Here is a 22,545-nt window from a genome sequence, read left to right as displayed (position 1 = left end):
ATAGTGTGTGTGTATGTATAGTGTGTGTATGTATAGTGTGTATGTATGTATGTATTGTGTGTGTGTATAGTGTGTGTATATATGTATAGTGTGTGTGTGTATATATGTATATATGTATATATGTATATATGTATATATGTATATATGTATATATATATATATATATATATATAGTGTGTGTGTATATATAATTTGTGTGTCCCTGCAATACATCCTTACCACACCACTCTCATATGTATATCCTATATTTTTGATTTGCAAAGTACTACAATGTACCTAAGAGAATGTGGGTCTAAAATGACCCCAAGATTGGTGTCAGTGGGTGCCATAACAACCTCACCTCCAGGCCCCCCCCCCCCCCCCCCGGGCACTGGTGTTAGTGGGTGCTGTAACCGCATATCCCCCCCCCCCCTACTTTCGACATTGGTGTCAGTGGGTGGCATGACAGTCGAGCTCCCCGCCCCCCCCCCCCCCTCCCCCGGCATTGGTATCAGCAGTGGGTGCCATAACAAAGCGCCATTGGTGTCAGTGGGTGCTGTAACAACCTCACCTCCAGCCCCCCCCCCCCCCCCAGGGCATTGGTGTCAGTGGGTGCCCTAACTGCATACCCCCCTCCCCTCCCCCCAGCCTTGGTGTCAGTGGGTGCTGTGACAACCTTACTTCCAGCCCCCCCCCAGGGCATTGGTGTCAGTATGTGCTGTAACCACATATCCCCCATGGCCCCCCCCACACTCGACACTGGTGTCAGTGGGTGCCATGACAGTTGAGCCCCCCTGGCATTGGTGTCAGCAGTGGGTGCTGTAACAGAGGGCCATTGGTGTCAGTGAGGGCTGTCTACTGACCTCTTCTTCCAGGTGCCAGGTTTTTGGCCCCTTGGTCAGAAAGGATAACGTGACTCTATGATTGGGGGGGGTTAGAAGGGATAACGTGACTCTATGATTGGGGGGGGGGGGGGGTTAGAAGGGATAACGTGACTCTATGATTTGGGGGGGGGGGTTAGAAGGGATAACGTGACTCTGATTGGGGGGGGGGGTTAGAAGGGATAACGTGACTCTACGATTGGGGGGCTAGAAGGGATAACGTGACTCTGCGATTGGGGGGGGTTAGAAGGGATAACGTGACTCTACAATTGGGGGGGGGGGGGTTAGAAGGGATAACGTGACTCTACGATTGGGGGGGGGGTTAGAAGGGATAACGTGACTCTACGATTGAGTGGTTAGAAGGGATAACGGGACTCTATGATTGGGGGGGGGGTTAGAAGGGATAACGGGACTCTGTGATTGGGGGGGGTTAGAAGGGATAACGGGACTCTGTGATTGGGGGGGGTTAGAAGGGATAACGGGACTCTACGATTTGGGGGGGGGGTTAGAAGGGATAACGTGACTCTACGATTTGGGGGGGGGGGGGGTTAGAAGGGATAACGTGACTCTACGATTGGGTGGTTAGAAGGGATAAAGGGACTCTGCGATTGGGTGGTTAGAAGGGATAACGGGACTCTGTGATTGGGGGGGGTTAGAAGCGATAACGGGACTCTGTGATTGGGGGGGGGGGTTAGAAGGGATAACGGGACTCTGTGATATGGGGGGGGGTTAGAAGGGATAACGGGACTCTACGCATGTGTCAATGATACTGGCACTTGACTTTACAGAGTTTGTATGCTGAGCTTTGCATCTTGGTGCATGCTCCTATTGCAGAGGACACACAGAAGGTCTCTTTTACGGTAAAAAGCTGCCTGCTTTCTTCTGATTACTTTAGTGTTCCTTTTTTAAAGAGAAGAATGAATTTGCAAAGTAACAAACCTACATTCTCTCCTAGATGATTACAGCTTTGATCTGATGCTGCGTCTGTACCCCACCAGCCCTACAGTGACTGATTGCTCAGTTCTTGGTGATCAGGGACTCGGTCAGGGCTCTCTGCTCTGTCCCTCCAGTGCTGGGCTGTGAAGGTGGCGGGAGCCGCTAGCATGTGGGTGGATCAGACAATATTGTCGGGTTCCTTGCTAAATCTGGAACATAGAAGTGCAGAACAAAGTGTGATTCCCAGGAAAAGTATTGACAAAAAAAGCTTTGGCCCTACTTCTCCTCCAAATTTTTATATGTAGACCTAATTCCTAATGTCCCCTAATCTAATAAGAGTTTGCACTTTAATGTTTTTGGGGAGGTTATATTAAAATACCTGGCCTCCTATATGCCTGTAAACACCTATTTGGGGAAGTCTGGCTTGCATACATGTTCTCTTACAGGCTGGAAAAGATTGCTCAAAGCCTGTTAAAGCAGTGTGTGGAAGGTTATATTTTTCATTCCCCCCCCCCCCCTCCATGTCTATGTAACCGGAGTATATAGCTGGTTTCTGTTCATTTAGTAATGCCTTTTTCGCAGAAATTTGAAGGCATTTTTCCTTTGGTGTTAATCCAGATAAGAAATGGGAATTCTTTGCACTTTCCTCTCTCGTAGGATGAAGTGATCAGACAATTCAGTTCCCCCTCCATCATTTCTGGAGCTATCAGCCCTCCAGCTGGGATCTGAGCTGATCCAGTGATTCCCGATCCAGTTTGTTTCTTTCCCCTGTGTTGGGATGATGTCACTGGCCTCTCATCCAGCTGTGTCCTGTACTTGTCATTCAGTCCTGTGATCCCCATACGCCCCTGTTAGTGGCCTCCTGACAATGGGATCCTGCGCAAATTCCAGTCCTCTCTGTAACCCAGATGGCATCACCCAGGGATGATTATCAGGTTATGCAAGGCTTCAAACCGGGTGATGTTAAATACAAAATGAAAAGTAAATTTAAAAAAAAAAAATCACATGCTGGATTCTGGTCATTGTGTTTAGTCATGATTTTCAGTTGTCATTCTTTTTCTAGTTTGAAGTTGTGCTCCCTTCTCTTCCAGAACACTCGCTGTCATGCCTTTTGATTGACACATATAACTGTTTTATTCTATTTCTATCTGGCTGTGTTCCATGGAGTAAAAATAGGCCTGGAGGGCACAGTGGCATTGCAGATACGCTTGTTACAAAAGAATCCACGCGAAACCCAAGTTTTATTTTCCATAATCTTGGTAACAAATACTTCCAACAGCTTTGAAACTTATAGGCCTAGTTTACACTTCTGGCTGGGGTGAAGGGCGATTAAAAATCGGTGGTTAAGCTGTGGCTTGATTGCGCCCCCCCCCCCCCTTCTTAGCAGATCTCCACCCTAGGAAAAATTAAAAAAAAATCTGTCAGACTACAAATCCTGTAGCTGCTGACTTTGTGACACTGTCCTATCCCAGGATCCAGCACTGTCGCCACCCGAGCCAGTTCTTCACCGGTCCTCGCTTTGTATGTGAGCCGCCACTGTGCTTTGTGAATGGTTCTGGAACCTGGGACTTGTCCCAGAAGGCTGCAGCAAAGGGAGTGGGGGCAACTTCTACTAGGGTTGCCTAGCCGGTCTGAGGGGTAGTGGGTACATGTCAACAGTAGTGTGCTTCCCCATTCCCCCCCCCAAAAAAAAAGCTTCCGAAGGTGGTAGAGGAAGGGTGTATAGTTTTGCTTTAGGCCCCTTTCACACTTATGCGACCTAAGTCACACAGACTTACTGTAATTGACGATTGACTGGCCTTGAACCAATGTCTATGGACCTCAAAACGCATTGACATCAGCCCAAAGTAGTGCAGGGACTACTTGGAAGTTGTTGCGACATAAAGTCATACAGATATGAACGGTACTCATTGCAAATCATGCCATGCAATTTTGCAGTCCCAAGTTGCAGGACAAGTCGCATAAGTGTGAAAGGGGCCTTAAACTGCAAAGGCAGCGGCTTGGGTTGTACGCATTGTGCCAGCAGCAAAAAATACCACCTGTCATGTTGGGTGGGCAATGCCACCACAGAGAGCAACCCATTCACGTGAAGGGGTCTGTGCCACAACCCAATGGTCACTGTTCAGTGGTGTGCGCTTTACAGGGTTAAATAACCCTGGCAGTGAGGAGGCGACCTTTCCTCCTAGCTCCCTGTCATACCTCTGGATAGCAATCCACTGATGTGGGTATAAATGAGCCCTTTAACCTTTCTGGTTGTGGCCTATAAGTGTGACAGTTTTGTAATTACTCATGGGTTTTGGGCAGATTTATAAGTTTCATTTAGGTTGGATTATAGTCTGGTCATTGTCGGACTCTTAGGCTGACCATACACTATACAATTTTCTTATTCAATTTCCTTTAGATTTACCTTAAACTATGTAGTGCAAGGGCCTGCCTGACTGCATACAAATTGAAAGTGTTTAGGTTTGACCCTATATTACATGGTTTTGGTAAATCTAAAGGAAAGTTGAACAAGAAAATTGTATAGTGTATGGCCAGCCTTAGTATGTTCAGGAATCGTAAATTCCCTGAAGTAATGAAGCTTCTCTGGGTTCAGATGCTGTTCTTCCCTGCAAAGAGCCCTTTAAGTGATTTGTACACATTTTGGAATTTTTTTTATTTTTTATAAATGTACATGATATACTTATTTGGTCTGTGAAATGGATTTTTATGGAGAAGCCCCGATCCGCCTCTTCTGGGGTCCCCTCAAGCACTCCTGGCTCCTCGTGCCTCCACAGCAAGCTGCTTGCTATGGTGGCACTCTTGCCGGCTCAATCCCTTCCTGCACTGTGTGCTTCTGTTGACTGACAGTGGCTCGGCCCCACCCCCTGCTCCCTCCCCACAGGCTGTGATTGACAGCAGCAGGAGCCAATGGCTCTCACTATTGCATCTGAGTCTTTTGAGGAGAGCAGAGCTAGATCAGGATCTGTTAAGGTGGTTACCACTTTGACTATGTCGCATAACCCTCTGTCTGGCTCTCTCATTTCCTTGTTTGACAGATGCAGGGGGTTGGGCTGAGATTCCCTTGGTGAGGTCAGGTGGGGTGAAAGAGCTGGCTGGTCACGTGATCACCGGGACCTGTTATAAAAACTGTAAAGGAGGGGGCGGGCAGGGACACAGGAGCAGATGGGGGGGGGGGGGGGCGGAAGAGGGGAGCACAGAGCAGGGCTGCGAATGACAGAGGCATGTAAACGGACCATGGTGTCAGGGCTCAGCAGCCATGATAAACTGTGGTCAGTTTACAGAGGGGAGGGTGGGAACTGGCAGGATCAGCCAGGTTTTTTTAGGTGATACAGAGGGCAAAATGACACTGCATAAGCACTGTGCTATATATAACATGCTTTAAGGGAACAGTATCCTCCTGGGGCCAGGATCAATAGATGTTTTTACCTTAAAGAGGTTGTAAACTCGCATATTTTTTTATTTTTTTTTTCACCCTGCAAGAGAAAGACATAATGAGCTAGTATCGCATACTAGCTCATTAGGAAATACTTACCTTAGAACGAGCCCCTGCCGCGCCGCTCACTCACCTCTGACGGGCGACATGTCCAGTCGCCCGTCTTCCGGGATCGCGGCAGACAGTCACGGCACGGGACTCTGAAGGAACGGCACGAGCGGCCGTTCCTTCAGAGCGCATGCGCCAGTGACGTCACTGGCTGCATGTAAGGTAAATATCTCCTAAACGGTACATGTTTAGGAGATATTTACAGTACCTATAGGTAAGCCTTAATATAGGCTTACCTATAGGTACAAGTTGTAGATGAGGGTTTACTTCCTCTTTAATGCAGGGAATGCGTTTAGGTAAAATGCCTTCTGCCTTTAGATACTTTTAAATCCCTTCCTTCTCCTCCTGCCCAGGACCACATGTCCCAAGATGCATTGCTTCTCACACATTCACAAGTTCTCAGGCACTTGCTGAGCTGCTGTATGTATACTGACATGAAAAAAAAGAATGCATTCTATATGCAGGATAACTAATCGGCTAACAATTAATAATGAAAATAGTTGACAACTATGATAAACTGAAATTCGGGTGACCTGTAGAAGTTTCAGCTCTAACCTTCCTCACTTATTATATATATATATATATATATATATATATAATTTTTTTTTTTTTTTTTGTACAAAGCTGAATGAGGGCTTTTAATGCTAATATATATGTAAATACTTTGGTGCGTGTAGTCTGGGCACATGTTCATTTAAGTCCTCACTTGATCCCAAATAATTTTGTAATCACCTTTTTCCAAATTTTTGAGCTGGCCTAATTGTGTATAAATTTTATTAACTTTTTTTTTTTTTTTCTTTCAGGAAGTCCATGATCTGCTGGCAGACTATGAGCTGAAATACTGTTTTGTTGATAAATATAAAGGAACTGGTAAGACCCAAATATTGATTACGAGGACAAATTCTGATGGGAATAGAACAAATCTGTGTTTGTGAGTTACCTAATGTAGGGGTGATGTACATGGAGGGTGAAGAGGGCCTGTGTCCTTGGCTACAGTCCCTTTGACCTTTTAGGAACCACATGTGTAGGCTTGAGTGCCGGTTCACACTTATGCGAGTGCGGGAAGGCTGCGAATTCGCAGCCTGTCCCCGCATCGCACACGCACCCCCGGCAGTTCACACTGCCATATGCGATACGCTGGGGGTGTCAATGTAATCTTAACGACACCCCCAGTTTGATCGCATATCGCAGTGCGATCGTGCAGTTCGCACAGGATCGGATCGCACAAGTGTGAACCGCTGTGCGATCCGATCCTGATGCGGCTAGAAAAAAGGGTCCCTGTGCGTGTTTGGTGCGGCTGCGGTGCGAATTTAGCCATACAAACTGTATGGCTAATCTCGCACCGCACAGCCGATTGCATGTAATGAAGGAGCAGTGCGCTCCGACATTACATGCGAACCCCGCACATGCACAAGTGTGAACCGGGGCTTAGGGGTCATGTCTGGTTCTCCATGCAATCTGGATGCCTGTGTAGGTGTTAGTTTAGGACCACATTGGTCAAAAATATTGGCACCGCTGCATTTCTGTCAATCACCGCTTCGCCCAGAAAATTGTTGCAATTACAAATGTTTAGGCGTTCTAATGTTTTTCTTTTGTTTGCATTGGAGAGACACAAAGTGGAGAAACAAAAAGCCAAATCTGACACATTCCACGCAAAAATCCAGAAATGGGACTGGACAAAATATATTGACACTTTCTCAAAACTGTAAGAAATTGCATTCCAAGTTTGTGATGCTCCTGTAAGTTTGTAACTTACTCCCCTGTATCAGTTAACAGGGGCGGACAATATAGAATATAGAAATCACACCAGCAGTTAAAATGGTGAAAAATTGACTCCACCTTGTGTTGTGCCACACTGAGCATGCTGAAGACTGAGAGTAGCTAAGAATTGTCTAAGGATTGGGAAACAAAATTTGTGGAAAAGCATGGACAATCTCAAGGTTACAAGGCCATCTCCAGAGATTTTAATGTTCCTTTGTCCACTGTGCGCAACATTGTTGAAGTTTACAGCCCATGGCACTGTAACTAATCTCCCCGGATGTGGACGAAAGGGGAAAAATTGATCAAAGATTGCAAATTTGCAATAAAGGATTGTTCGAATGGTGGATAAAGAACCGCAGTCAACTTCCAGACAAATTCAAGCTGACCTTCGGGCTCAGGGTACAACCGTCAGCTCGCACTCTACATCGCCATCTGAATAGAAAGGGACTCTATGGTAGGAGACCCAGGAGGATCCCGCTGATGCAGAAATATAAAAAAGCCAGATTATAGTTTGCCAAATCTTACCTGAGGAAGCTAAAATCCTTTTGGGAGAATGTGTGCTGTGGACAGACTAAACAAAATGTCAGCGTTTTTCAGAAAAAGAAATGAGGCCTTTAAAAGGAAAGTCTCTACAGTCAAACATGGTGGCTTACTGATGTTCTGGGGTTGCTTTGCTGTAAGCACCTGGATGTCTTGACTATGTACATGGCATTATAAAATCTGAAGACTACCAAAATATTCTGGGGTGCAATGTAGGGCCCAGTGTCAAAGTTGGGTCTCCATCATAGGTCATGTGTCTTACAGCAGGACAATGACCCAAAGCACATGTCAGAAAGCACCCAGAAATTGTTTAAGGCAAAGCGCTGGAGAGTCCAGACCTAAATCCCATTGAACACCTGTGGAGAGATTTCAAAATAGCAGTTGGGGAAAAGGAACCTTTCCAGTCTGAGACCTGGAGCAGTTGGTGAAAAGTGGTCCAAAATTCCAGTAGAGGTGTAAAACTCATTGATGGTTACAGGAAGCGATTTAATTTAGTTATTTTTTGCAAGGGGTGTGCTACCAAATATTAAATTGAGGGTGCCTATTTTTGTCTAGTCCATTTTTGGAGTTTTGCTGGAATGTCAGATTTAGCTTTTTGTCTCCGTATTTTTTTTTTTTTTTGGGGGGGGTCATACCAATGCAAACAAAAGAAATAGACCTTTGTAATATGCAACAATTTTCTGGGCAAAGCTTTGCATTATCTGACAAATGCAGGGGTGCCAATATTTTTGGCCATGAATGTACATAGTCTGTTAAACATAATGTCACTGATCACTTCCTCTACTTTTTAGGAAAGGCCTACTGAAATTCTTACCCATGGAAGAAGTGAGAATGCAAAAAACCCACCTTGCCTCCATGCTACAGCATCGATTCCCCCCGGCCCTAAGTTTGGGATTTGAGAACTGAGTAATCATGGAACTGTTGATCATTCAGTTCTCAGTCTTCTTGGAGCAGAGTGCAGTTGTGTCACAGCTCTTTGCTCTGAACCTTTACAGCGCTCACTGGAGCACTTGGCTGGACAGGTATGGCTGGCTCGGGTTCTGAGTGGCTTGCTAAGAGGCTGAGGCATCTGGGTGGATCCCGATGTTGTGGGGATCCTTCCAGAGCCTGGAGCTGCTGTGATATCATCGGATATCACACAGCAGCTGTGACCCAGAAGAAAGTATGGCCAAAAAAGCTTTGGCCCTGCTTTTTTAAAAGGAATCCTTTCTGGGAGAAAAGTGGAAACTGCCATTGACTCATTATTCTGCTAATGTTAGCTGTCTGGCTGTCTCATTTTGTCTTGCTTACCCAAAATAATCATATGGAGAAGTTCTGACTTGCTGCCAAGCACATTTGTACTGGGTCAGCAGCTCCCAAGCATTTAAGCTAGAGTTGTCATATCAGCCAGGCAGATGGCTGGTCCATTCTTTTTGGTTGCAAGGGTTTCATTTTAAAGTGACACAGAGGAGTATGTGATAATAGGCTATTTCTGTTCGTTAGCATGTTTGCCTTCCCATAGCCTTTTCACACTGCTGTAAACTTGTGACCCATGGTTCTCTCCTATAGCATGTGTCAGCTTAGATTGTATGACCTTCTGTGCAGTACTAGCATGAGATGTGCTTACTAAAGAGTTCTCTTCATGTTTTGTATCCTGCAGCCTTTGTTACATTGCTGAATGGAGAACAGGCAGAATCTGCCATCCGCCGATTTCACCACACTCCTCTCCGTGACCGTGAGATCTCGGTGCAGCTGCAGCCCACAGACGCCCTGCTCTGTATTGCGAATCTACCACCCGGTTATACCCAGCAGCAATTTGAGGACTTGGTCCGCCCGTTTGGTAATCTGGAGCGGTGTTTCCTGGTGTACAGTGGTGTTACTGGACATCCCAAGGGCTATGGCTTTGTGGAGTACATGAAGAAGGACTCTGCTTCCAGGGCCAAATCAGACCTGCTGGGCAGGCAGCTGGGTTCCCGCACGCTGTATGTTCATTGGTCAGATGTGAACCAGCTAACCTACGAACTGCTTCACTCCCACTGCCTGTGTGTGGAGCATCTGAAGGAGTGTGAGGTCACAGAGTTGAAGGCTGCCTTCTCCAAATCATGCACCCCCACTTTCTGCCAGGTGGGTGCGCTGTTGAGGTTTTCTGTTATGTCAGGGGTCTCCAAACTACGGCCCTCCAGTTGTTGCGAAACTACACATCCCATGAGGCATTCTAAAACTCTGACATTCAGACATGACTAGCCATGATGGGAACTGTAGTTCCTGAACAGCTGGAGGGCCGTAGTTTGGAGACCCCTGTGTTATATAGATATATGGTAAACATGGTGCTAATCTTATCTATATAGGAGTATTAACAATGGAATAATTGCAAAGGACACCGCTTACCAGTGGGTTAGTCCCGGTTCACACTTATGCGATGCGGGAACCCTGCGAATCTACTGCGTGTTCCCGCATCGCATTCCCAGCGCAGGCAGTTCACACTGCCATATGTGAATCGCTGGGGGTATCAATTTAAAGTTAACGACACCCCCAGATCAGTTCACATATCGCAGTGTGAACTTACATTCGGTCATGAATCGGATCGTATAAGTGTGAACCACCATGCGATCCGATTCTGGTGCAGATCCAAAAAGGGGTCCTGTGCATGTTTGTGCGAATCGGATGCGAATTCAGCCATACAATCTATAACTAACTATATGGCTGAATTCGCATCACATGTGATTTTTCAGAGCAGTGCGCTCCAAATCACATGCGATGTCTGCCATCTCACTAATGTGAACCGAGCCTTAGGCTGCATTCACATGTCAGCATATGGATCGCGGGCAGAATCGCCGCGATTCCGCCCACGATCCGGGGATCATTGCAAATCGCGGGACGCCTGTGCGTTGCCCGTGATTTGCAATAGCACCCCAAACGCTGAGCGATTTTGCTGCGATTTCCGCCTGCCGAATCGCAGTAACATCGCGCAAAAATCGCAGGACACATTACGCCCAAAAAAGTACAGAGCTTCTTTGGAGCGTATTGCGTCCCGCGATTTTTTTTTTTTTTTTTGCGCGATGTTACTGCGATTCGGCAGGCGGAAATCGCGGCAACATTGCTCAGCGTTTGGGGTGCTGTTGCAAATCACGGGCAATGCACAGGCGTCCCGCGATTTGCAATGATCCCCGGATCGCGCGGCGATTCTGCCCGTGATCCATACGCTGACATGTGAATGCAGCCTTACTCTAGCTTGGCTGAAAGGCATTTGAAGTGCCCATATGAGTCTCCTGATGCTACTCTAATCTCAGTGGTTGCCCTACCTTTCTGCAGTAACAGGTACTGCTGGCTTCTGCTACCTGCATTTTTGAGGCATGTACTTTGCATCGCATGAATATCCCAGGATATCCATTGCTACTGAAAGGCCAGCAGTTGGGGTGGGTCTCTTCTGAACATTAAAGTGGAGGGGCAAAGCAAAGCATACCCTTCTGCCTTCATGTCTGAGCTAAGGGCAGATGGGTTCCAGGAAGTAAATGCTACATTCTGCCCTTACTCAACATGGCCACAGCTGGAAATGCTAGGGGTGTTTGTTTTAATGAAAATGAAGAAGAAAAAAAAAAACCATAGGGACTTGGATATGGATGGGGGAGTTTGCTTTCAATATTAGAAATCAATAAATTGGGTTTTTGGTGCTGAAATGCAGTGTAGTTCTGCTTTAACCATTTCAGTAGATTCCCTTTTTTTATTTTTACCTCCTGGCTGTCCCCAGATTGGGGAAGTTCACTTTTTGTAACGTTACACCCATACTCGGGGTGTAACCTTATACAGATGCACCATCCCCCGATCCCCTTTTCTGACAGCTAGCGTGGGATTTGCGCCCCTCCCCCCAGCCATGCCATCCAGTCAGTGTTCTATGTAAATAGGGGGGAACTGCAAGACCTGACAGCCTTTGCAAAGGTAATTCATGGTCTTCCTGTTGTAGTGTAGCTGCCTGGAAGTATATCAGAGGTATGGACAGACAGATGCAGGATCATGGCATTACATCCTTGATCTGATAGTGGTTGCAATGTTTTACAGATCTGTTCCAAAAATAGTAATTGCAAGAAAATTTTGCATTTTTATTTTTTTGTAAAGGTTAACTTGTCTTTTTTAAAGTGGTTAAATCACTGATCTATTACAGCGGGGAGGGGATTATTTTATAACCAGTGCCTGTTATATAAAAAAAATGCTCATCTGTACCTTTATCAGAGCGGCTCCAGGTGCTCAGTTGACTCCTCGTCCTTGCGCCTCTGCCCGGCTGATGGATCCAGTGGGCGGGGCCAAGCGCTGCCGCTGACTTCAGCCGTGGAGGAGGGAAAGAGCCAAGTGGTCACGTGATTGCTGGGAGCCACTCTGCTCTAGGTACCATCAGCATATTTTTTTAATAGAACAGACACTGGGATACTTGTTATATCAGAGGGGAATGGATGATTTTTATATTGGATATGAGCGCAGCAGGAGGAGGGGGCAGGAACTGACACAAGCAGACAGGCGGGGAGAGGAGGACAGTGCAGGGCTGCAGATTACGGAGGCACGTCAACTGACCATGGTGTCAGGGCTCAGCAGCCATGATATACTGTGGTCAGTGTACAGAGGGAGGGCAGGATCAGCCAGGTTTTTTTAGGTGATGCAGGGGGGGCCAAATGACACAACACAAGCACTGTGCTGTATAACATGCTTTAATGGAACAGGAGGTGTGTGTGTGTGTGTGTGTGTGTGTGTGTGTGTGTGTGTGTGTGTGTGTTGATCTCTAAATCCATAGCATATTGCAGTGAATAAACTAGGCAGTTATACCTGCTCACATATTGTGAAGGTCGTGTATAAAAACTGGTTCCTTTCTAAAGCTAGATATACTATACCAGTGGTCCTCAACCCTGGCCTACAGGGCCTACTAACAGGCCAGATTTTCAAGATAATTGAAATACATCCCAGGTGATATCATTTGCTGCTCAGTGATTGCAGTACTCTAGTCTACATCTCCCCAAGGTAATACCTAAAATCTGGCCTGTTAGTGGGCCCTGTAGGCCAGGGTTGAGGACCACTGTACTATACAACTTTTGTTGGTAGATTTCCTTTAGATTTACCTTCAATTGTGTAGTGCAATGGCCTGCCTGATTGCATACAAATTGAAGTGTTGAGGTCTGACCTTCTATTATATGGTTTTGGGAAATCTAAAGAAAATTGTATAGTGTGTGTATCCAGCTTAAAGCAGCTCTCTGGCATGCTAGCCAGCCATGAACAATATATAGATGGGGCGTGTGGGGTTTTTTTTTTTATTTGCTTGTAACAGCTGCTAAGTGCCTGTCAAATGACCATCCACATCGTTATTTTCAGTTTTATATACTGGCTAGCTCATTGTACATGATACTTAACTTGAAGCTGATATATGGCTCTTCTTATGTGCTGTTGACATCTGAGCCTTAAGGTGTGTCTCAAACACTAATTGGCCATACACACTATACAATTGTCTTTAGATTTTTTCCTTTAGATTTACCAAAACCATATGAGGTCAGACCTAAACACTTTCAATTTGTATGCAATCTGGCAGGCCCTTTCACTACATAGAAAAGGTAAATCTAAAGAAAATATAACAACAAAAGTTGTATAGTGTGTATCCAGCTTTAGACTAGGGAAAAAAGTGTCACAGGACACATAGGGTAGGAGGAGCGTAAAACTGACATATCACCAAAATCTAAACACCACAATTGTATACATCAAGATCACACTGTTGTAAAAAATACATTCTCCACCTAAAGCAACCTAGGTACAATGTACAATAAATAAAAGCATCACTTTTGTGACTGGGGAAGGTTCCCAAACATCCATAAGTTGTGAAGACATGCTAGTAGATGCCTACTGAACAGCTGCAGATAATGGGAGGACTCCTGATCTTGGATGCTACACCTGGCTCCCTCGGAACTGGCACAGATGGTAAATTCCCCAGCATTAGTGTTCCAGTAACCCAATTACAATTTCAGTAAAATTAAGAAAATAATGTAATAGGATGCAGACCTAATTCCGTCTTTTAGTTTAAAAAAAAAATGCAAGACAACTACTAAAAGTGGAACTTTATGAAGTCCTGCTTGATCACGTCAGGCTGGCCCATTTTGCAAGTATAGTTCTATGTAAAACCTTTGTGTCTTTACTGTTTAAAATCCAGTAATACTGTCTCACCCTGCGTTGCACAGGCTCAGTTGCTCCTATTTGTTAGGCATTGCTAAATTTATAGGTTGATCTGACAGCATTCAAACAGAATTAAGCCCTCCTATCCTTACAGCCAAGGAAGCTGCTTCTATTTGATCTGCAACTACCATGGCGTGCACATGTGGTAAGTTATGACACAAGCCGTTTGCTGGATTGACACCATTAAATGACAGTTAGCAAACCCAGCATTCAATTTTTTTTTTTTTTAATTTGCTATGGGTAAAGTTGTGCTTATGTTCACCAATTAGGGGTCTGACTGGAAGGCATACCTAAAATCTAGCAGTCAAACATAACAAAACCTGGTCCGCACCTGGTGGAGGAGACCTGGTGGTACACGCAGGAAGAAGCCGGAGTGCTTAAAGCGGAGTTCCACCCAAAAGTGGAACTTCGCTTTAAATAGTCCTAACCCCCTGACATGCCACATTTGGCATGTCATTTTTTTTGGGGGGGGGGGGGGGAGGCGGGTACCTAGTTTAGACATGTACCCACTCCCACTTCCGCTCGGAGCGCTGCGGAAGTTCTCTCTCCCTCCCTGCAATCTTCTGGGACATATCAGGTCCCAGAAGATTGCCGGCCAATCACGACGCATAGCGCAACTTGCGCAGTGCGTACCCGGCTGTGAAGCCGCAAACTGTCACAGGCGGGTGCCCACATCAGTGATGCCAGCGCCGCGGAGCAGAGAGGGAGAAGACGGCGCATCGCTGGACCGTGGGACAGGTGAGTGGATGGTTGGGCTGGAACTCCGCTTTAAGGAACTAGCCATGTGACCAGATAGAAAAAAAAAACATTCATATTTATCCTTGCATTTAACCACCTCTCATCCGTTAAATTTGTCACCAGCCAAACTGTCAAAACGACTAGAACAGATTTCCTCTATTTGGTTGGAATCAATGTTTCACAGCATTGAGGGCTGAGAGGAAATGGGAAGTAAAAGTGCAGTGGGGAATTCCCGAATATCTATACTATATCGAGAGTGGTTTTGATTTGGGTTCTAATGCCCATCCAGAAAGTGAATTCCCATGATATGCAAGAATGTGCCATGCTGACCACAATCCCTCCAACAGGCTTTAGATTGAGGATTAATCACGGCCAGCTTGGATAGAAATACTATACTGTGTGTGTGTGTGTATACATATGTGTACACACGGGTTTCCTAGGGGTATCCTCTGATTGGATCAGTTTATAGAGAACCAAAGAATCTGACGCACCACTTTCAAAAGATGTAAAGACTGGGTGGATTTTTGGCACATGACTTTGAAAAAAATGGAGTTGCCTAGAACGCTAAGTGTCCATGGATATTACAAAGAGCTCGGGTCCTTGTCTTGGAGGCACATGCCACTTTTTTTTTTTTTTTTGTGTTTTGGTTGTTGGGAGGGTGTTTTACGTTTTTTTGTAATTTTTGATCTTTACCAACTTTATTTTGCAGCTGGCATATGGACAGGATGGTCAGTTTAAAGGTTTTGCGGTTGTGGAGTATGAATCCGAAGTGATGGCAGAAGTAGTCCAGCGGCAGATGGATAACTCTGTTGTAGCAGGAAGTTGTGTTCGGGTTTCGTTCTGTGCTCCAGGACCTCCAGGGAGAAGCATGCTAGCTGCATTAATTGCTGCACAAGCTACGGTGAGTTATACAAAACTTATTGGACTTGTAAAACACGTCCCGAGTACTACAGTTTAAGACACCAACTCTTTAATCATGACTAGGTTTTATGCAGCTACCTTCCAATGGCTGGGCATTGGCAAAAAAGGCTGAAGGTGAGGAGTCTGACTGTATGTCTGTCATGCAGCTTCAGGAACAGTTCCTGTCTGACCAGAACCTTGGGTGGACTGGATCCCATAAAAGACACTTTACAAGAGACCAGTAGAACATGCACACATCCTGGCAAAGAAAGCCCTTTAAACTTTCAACCCAGGCGCCCCTCATACCCTTGATCAGTGTATCTCAACCTTGTCTGTCAAGGCACCTTTTGTATTCACAAACTCAAGGCACCCCATTCTAAATGTAAACAAAACTAATAATTTTACATATTGTGGCGACACCTAACATTGTGTAGCAGGTTTTCCAGGCATTGGGCCTGATATGGGTCTGCCATTGTTACCGGTTACCTCTCCAGCCCATGTGAGCTGCAACCCTGGTATGGGAGAAGGGAATGAGTGGGATACTCCTTTGGCTCGACTATGTACAATTCTGGGACTTTTATAGCAAAAATGCCCGTTAGCGCTGTCTTGACGCTAGCCAACGCTTACTGGCACTTTGAACACACTATCTCTGAAAGCTGTGCTGGAACTCCGACTTAAGTCCTGAAGATCCAGGACTGTAGAATATTGAACTTCTGACACTGCTGGCACTCGCAAGTCACTGACTACTCCCTCCAGCCTTGCACTGGCTTGAGGTTGCTTGTTGTGAATTCCTGTTTGGCTGCAACTCTTAACTTATGCACTACACACTGTGCACTGACTCTTCAGGGCCCAAACTGCAGGTGCTGTCTTTAACTCTTAAGGGTCCCTTGACTAGGTACCCCCTCTGTCACTTCAGGGTCCTCTACCTAGGTACCCCCTTTACAGCTAGCTGACACTTGGATCCTAGAACCTTCTCCTGACACTAGGCAGACCCCCAGGGGCAATCCTCAGTACTCACGACCTGTGTAGGGTTTCCTAGGACTGGACTCCTCTTTCCCTCCGCAGGTTCTCGGCACACCGGATCCCCGCAGCTCAACTCGGCATCCTCTGGATTCTCAGACGGCACCCCGAGATATCCACTTCCTCAAACAGGAGGAGAGACAGCTGTTCTCTCCCTCCTGGGACTCTGCTCCCGCCAAAGACGCTGAGTCACGCACTCCCCTCAGACTTATACCCACTCCCAGAATCCTTTGCAGCAGAATCTGACTTCTGGGGTAGTTACAAGCCTGAATGTGTCCCTGATTGGGTTTCCTCCACTGCCCTATGAGAAGCCTCTCAGAGCCAGTGGGGAGACTCCCCTCTCAGCAGACACACCTGGAAGCCATGACATCCTAGCCAAAAAGCAATCATGGCTCTACTGTTAGGCAGACAAGGCCCACCATGCATTTACCTAGCACCTACCTGTAGGGTACAATTAGAAATGTATTTCTCCAAAGCAAATACACCTTCGCTTATTGGTACTGACTAGTATTCCAATGCATGGTTTCTCCCTCGCTTCACTAGTGTGACCCCAGTGCTGACAGAGGGGCATCATATTTTTCCCTATGCAAGGTGGTAGAGCCTGCCATTTCTTATATTAAGTCGGTCGTAAACACTGCCTTAACACTTGTACCTATAAGTAAGCGTGTATTTATTAACCAAAAAAAACCTTGTATCTTAAACGTGCACTTTGAGGATATTCAATGTTTCTGCAGCCAGTGATGTCACTGGCACATGTGCTCTGAAGGGACAGCATGCTTATACTGTACCTTTAGAGCTCTATGCCAAGGCCAGGACTCCCACACATGCCCGGCAGTGATGTTGCAGCTCGCCAATTCAAGGGGCTTTAGCCTGTAAACTTGGCTTCTTACTCCACATTTAATCTGCACTTTTCTGTGAGTGGTCAATATTACCAATTGGTGCCCTTCTCTTTGACCTGTTCCTGGCCACCTTGGTTTTTACCAAGGTGCTTGCCTGTTAGCTCTGCTCTATGCTTGGGATTCATGTGTTCTTCCTTCCTGGTTGGAAAACCTCCATGAGATGGTGTAGACTTTGCAGAGCTTGACCTGAGTTTTCAATTTTGATGAAGTATTAGCTGGAATTGAGCGTAAACCGAAACTTGGAGCCACCGGTTGGGAAGTGTGGACGCTCATTTATCCCAATAAAATCATGCCTTGTCCCTAATTGTTCTATGTAAACGGCTAGAGGGAGTAAATGAACCGCAGTTCACGGGACTTTATAGCCACAACCAAGCAAGGTACCATTAAAATGCATAACTTTTGATTCAGAGATTTAAAAGCAAAGTACCATTCTGCACCCGTAAAGTGTGGTGGCCCAATTCTAATCAAAGAACATATGCAGTTAGATTGAAAATCCAGACAGTATAAATTATAGGGTTCCATCACTCCTTCACAAGGGGCTCAACAGGTTTGGTGTATTTTGCTTCCTCGGAGCAGGAGGTGCTGATAAAACACTACAATTGCCATCAGCCAGAGGTAATGTCCCAGGTAATATACAGCACACAGAATATTATAAACGCACAGCCAGAATCCAGACCTTTTCATTAGCTGGATGTATCTTTAGATTTATACAAAGTCCATTTATTTTAGTGTCCTGTATAATGCAGCCTGCCCTCCAAAGGTCACAAACCAATCACAGGTAGAAAGGAAGAACTAAGGACAATAGTAACAGACATGCCACAAATCAGACCAAGATAAGGATAGGTACTCCTCCTCCTAGCATGGGGTCCCCCAGCATTTATATATTAGCACCTCCTGTTCCTGAGGAAGCAAAATGTGCAAAACCTGTTGAGCCTTTGTGAAGGCGTGGTGGAACCCTATATCATTTATACTATCTGGCTTTTCAATCTGTAACTGCATATGTTGGTTGATTAGAATTAGGCCACCACCCTTTATTCTTTAGGGTGCAAAATGCTACTTTGTGTTCTCTGTGCATAATTGTGTATTTTAATTGTACCTTGCTTGGTTGTGTCTAATAAAGTTCACAAACTGCGGTTTAACTATTCCCTTTTAGCTATTTAAATTATTTGCTGGACTTTCTCACAGAATGGAGTACCTAGTACTGGCAGTAGACTTGCCCCTTTCCAGGCTCTTCCTTCCTTGGGACTTCTGTCCCTTTTTGCTGTCATGGCTGGGCCCAGAGGAAGCAGTCATGTTGTGTCTGCACTAGGGTCTTGAGTCTAATGGTTGCATCTTCCTTTTTGCAGTGCTGCCCTGTGCCCAGTTTCACCCCAGACCATTGCAGGTAAACATTCTGGCAGTGTGGGTTAAACAGTCCTTGCACTGTTCCAGGTGTCTTTCAGGGGGATGGAGTAGAAAGGTCATATCCATTTTCTTTCGTTCATTGACGGGACACAGCTCTTCATCTTCATGACTGTGGGGTTATACTGCCCCCTACAGGAGTAGGACACTAGGCAGAGAAAAGCTTGAGCATGCCTATGGGGCAGTCCCTGGGGGTATACTTCCTGCTATAGGTATTCAGGTTTTTTTTTTTTTTTCCTGCCTAGTCAGGAGTAAGGACATAGTTCCTTGCTGGGTTCTCTAGTCCTAGCAATTTTTTTTTTTATTTTCTTATTATTCCTGTGTTCTATTCTCGACTGGGGGACGAACTGGCTAATCTAGATCCTTGGGGTCCCCCTAGTCAGGCCAGCAAGCGTGTGCAGACTGCAGCTCCGTGGAAGGTTAGCCCCACTGGACAGGGGCTGGCCTCGCCAGGGCGCATACAAACTGGCTTCAGTCTGAGTCGCAGCGTTTTCTCCTGGCCGATTGCACCCACATTACTAAGGAGCGGTGCCCACCCTGTTCCTGGTGTGGTAAGTAGCTGTTCCCCACCCCTGGCTGACTTTTGGGGTGGACATGGGCCTTTCCCTGGGATGGTTGGACTCCTGAGGGCCCCCCCCCCCCCAGCTCAGTGGTCTATTGCAGCCTGTGTCCTCCATCTGCTCACTCACAACACTCCCCAGGTTAAATAAAGCCACTGTCATACTGGTGGAAGAGTCCCCAGTCTTTTCTGATTCGGCCGATAGCCAGTCAGAGGCCTTGACCCGCCATATGTTCACTGTGGCTGAGTCGGCACTTAGGCCAGTGTTTACCATTACCCTGGTGTCACAAGCTGTCACTGAATGGGATAAAGATGTGTTTTTTTTTTTTTTTTTTTTTTTTTTTGCCGGGACCTTGTGGAGAAGTGGCTTCCTCCTGCCTTTGTGGAGATGGCGGATCAGTTAGTTCCAAGGCTACAGTTCGTCTGTGAGGTCTCTTTGAATGCCACTCCCCTGCTTTCTAGACTGTCTGTTTCAGGAGTGGTTCTGCGGTGCATTATCTGGCTGAAGTGCTGGTCTGCAGACCAGGCATCTAAGAAGGCCTTGTCTGATCTTTTATTCATGGGGGATCTCCTGTTTGGAGCTTTCCTTGGATGACCTCATGAAAGGCCTCATAGGGGCAAAGGGTACTCTACTCTTCTTCCTCAGGCTTCCAAGGATAAGGAGTCCTGTCGCAGACGGGGACTTTTTTTCTGCATGCAAGCCACCTTTTCATCTCTCGGGACAAGGGATCTAAAGCCTTCAGGGCCTCCAATGGGGTTACCAAGAAGTCTTGGTTGGACAAACCTAGAGCTGGATCTGCTAGGACTGGGGACAAAAATCCCCTGCATGAAGGGGTGCCCTCATCCACATTAGGGGTGGGGGGCATCTTCACTGTTTCCTTGACCTGTGGACCTCCCTGCTTCAGGACAATGAGGGTCCAGAAAGTCATTCAATCCAGCTACAAGATCCAGTTTAGATCATATCTGGCGAAAAGGTTCTTCCCTTAAAACCTGCACTTATCCCCAGATCACTTAAAGGAGGCAGTGCAAGACCTGTTACTTCAAGGAGGGATTGTTCCAACGTTGGCACGTTTTTTTTTCAAGGTTTCTATTCAAACCGGTTGATGGTTCCCAGGAAAGAGGGCAAGGTGCATCCATATCTGAACCTCAAGACACTAAACTGCTTTGTGCAGGTACAGAAGTTCAAATGGAATCCATTCGCACAATGGTGACGTCATTAAATCGGGGGGGAATTTTCTCACATCGACAGGATGCTCACATTTACATCCCCATCTGTCGCCCATCAGCGCTTCCTCTGCTTTGCTGTGGATGAGGAGCATTCTCAATTTGTGGCGTTACCCTTTGGTCTCTCCTCTGCTCCTCGAGTCTTCACCAAATTGTTGGCCCCGATGCTGCTAGCATTGCTGCGTCAGCGGGGGGATAGCGATACTGGGGTACCTGGACGATCTGCTTTTGGTAGCATAGTCTTCGATTGCTCTGTTGGCCAACTTTGAGATCACTCTTCAAATGCTGAGGGAGTTTGGTTGGATTCTGCATCTTAAAAAGTCTGCTCTGGTTCCGCCCATGACCCTGGAATATTTGGGACTGACCTGGACTCTGCCTCGGCCAGTGTTTCTCATTCTGAGACCACTTCAGAAGTTGCACGAGGCTATTTGGCTTCTGCTGTCCAGCAGACGGTCATCTCTTTGGACATGCATGCGGGTGCTGGGCCTGATGTCTACCTTTTTTTGAGGTGGTTCTGTTTGCACAGTTCCACATGGGATCTCTGCAAAAAAAGATTCCGGTGCAATGGAACAAGGCTCCTCAGTCTCTGAAAAATCTGATTCAATTGAGCCAGAGCACGAGGGGGTCCCTGGTTCAGTGGCTTCGCTCTCAGGCTCTTCGGCATGAAGTGTACCCAAGGGGTCTGGACTCAAGAAGAGTCCAGGCTACCAATCAATATACTGGAGCTCCGAACTCCAAGCAATCAGGCTATCTGGATCTTTGGACAAATCCCCTCCAGGGGTGTACGGTACAGATTTAGTCAGACAATGCTACGGCCATGGCTTATGTCAATCACCAGGGGGGCAGAAGTGTCCTGGCAGCTCGGAAGTAGCTGGCATTCTAAGGTGGGCAGAACGGTTCATTCCAGCCATCTCTGCTGTGTTCATTTTTAGGAGTGGAAAATTGGCAGGCGGACTAGCTCAGTCGACAGGCGTTAGACTAAGGAGAATGGTCACTTCATCAGAGATGTTCCATCCGTTGTCTCAGGTGGGGGACTCCGGAGGTGGATCTGTTGACCTCTCGCCTCAACAGGAAAGTAGAGGTTTGTGGCACAGTCTCTGGATCCTCTAGCCAATGCCACAGACTCCTTTAGTGGCTCCCTGGAGTCATTATCGTCTGATATACGCCTTTCCTCCTCAAACTTCTGCCGAGACTCCTGCACAGGATCGAGGCAGAAGGGATTCCGGTAATCCTGGTGTCTCCGGTTTGGCCTCGTTGGTCTTGGTACGCCGATCTGGTACAGCTAGTCGCTGATGCTCCTTGAAGACTTCCTCTCAGGAAAGATCTTTTGTCAAGGACTGATCTTCCATCTTACTTTAGTCGCTAGCTTTAACGGCTTGACTGTTGAAAGCCAGGTGCTGAAGGATAGAGGGTTGTCAGATTCAATGATTTCCTACGCTTTTAAAAGCTAGAAAATCTTTTTCCAGGAAGATTTGCCTTCATACTTGGGGGAAGACTTGCATTGCGTGGTCTCTTGGAGTTCACCCTTGCTCTTTTGCGGTGACTCGGATAATTGCTTTCCTCCAGCGAGGGGTCGAGCAGCATTTTGGCCTGGAAGTACCATCAAGGGCCAGGTTTCGGCCTTGTGATTTTTCTTTCAGCATCCGTTGGCCACACACTCCTCGGTGCGTAACTTTTCCTCAGGGAGTGAGACACTTGGCTTCACCAGTGCAGTCACCATTGCTGCCGTGTGACCTCAATTTGGTGTCAGTTCTTCAGAAACATCCCTTTGAAAATATTCTGGAGATTCCCCTGCTTACATTGTCCCAGAAGGTGGCCTTTTTAGTGGCTATTCTGTGCGCAGTGTGTCTGAGCTGGCGGCGCGGTCTTGTCCACCTTCTCCAGTTGTTTACAGGGATAAGGTGGTTCTTCAACCGTGTCTGTCGTTCGTTCCAAAGGTCATCTCAGATTTTCATCAGAATGAAGACCTTGTGTTGCCCTCCT

The 22,545-nt window shown here is 46.5% G+C and overlaps 1 protein-coding gene across 1 annotated transcript in view; it reads left to right on the top strand.

Annotated features, from left to right (window-relative positions):
- Nucleotides 1–22,545, top strand: part of RAVER1 (ribonucleoprotein, PTB binding 1) — a 63,193-nt gene that overhangs the window by 298 nt on the left and 40,350 nt on the right. Inside the window, exons 2-4 of the mRNA XM_082254140.1 lie at nt 6,144–6,210; nt 9,281–9,744; nt 15,269–15,460. Of these exons, the coding sequence (XP_082110266.1) occupies nt 6,144–6,210; nt 9,281–9,744; nt 15,269–15,460 (723 nt within the window). The remainder of the gene's footprint in view (nt 1–6,143; nt 6,211–9,280; nt 9,745–15,268; nt 15,461–22,545) is intronic.

The sequence above is a fragment of the Pelophylax lessonae genome (genome assembly GCF_965119305.1).
Source record: "Pelophylax lessonae genome assembly, chromosome: 4".
Lineage (NCBI taxonomy): Eukaryota > Metazoa > Chordata > Amphibia > Anura > Ranidae > Pelophylax > Pelophylax lessonae.
This window is presented reverse-complemented; position numbering and strand designations above follow the sequence as displayed.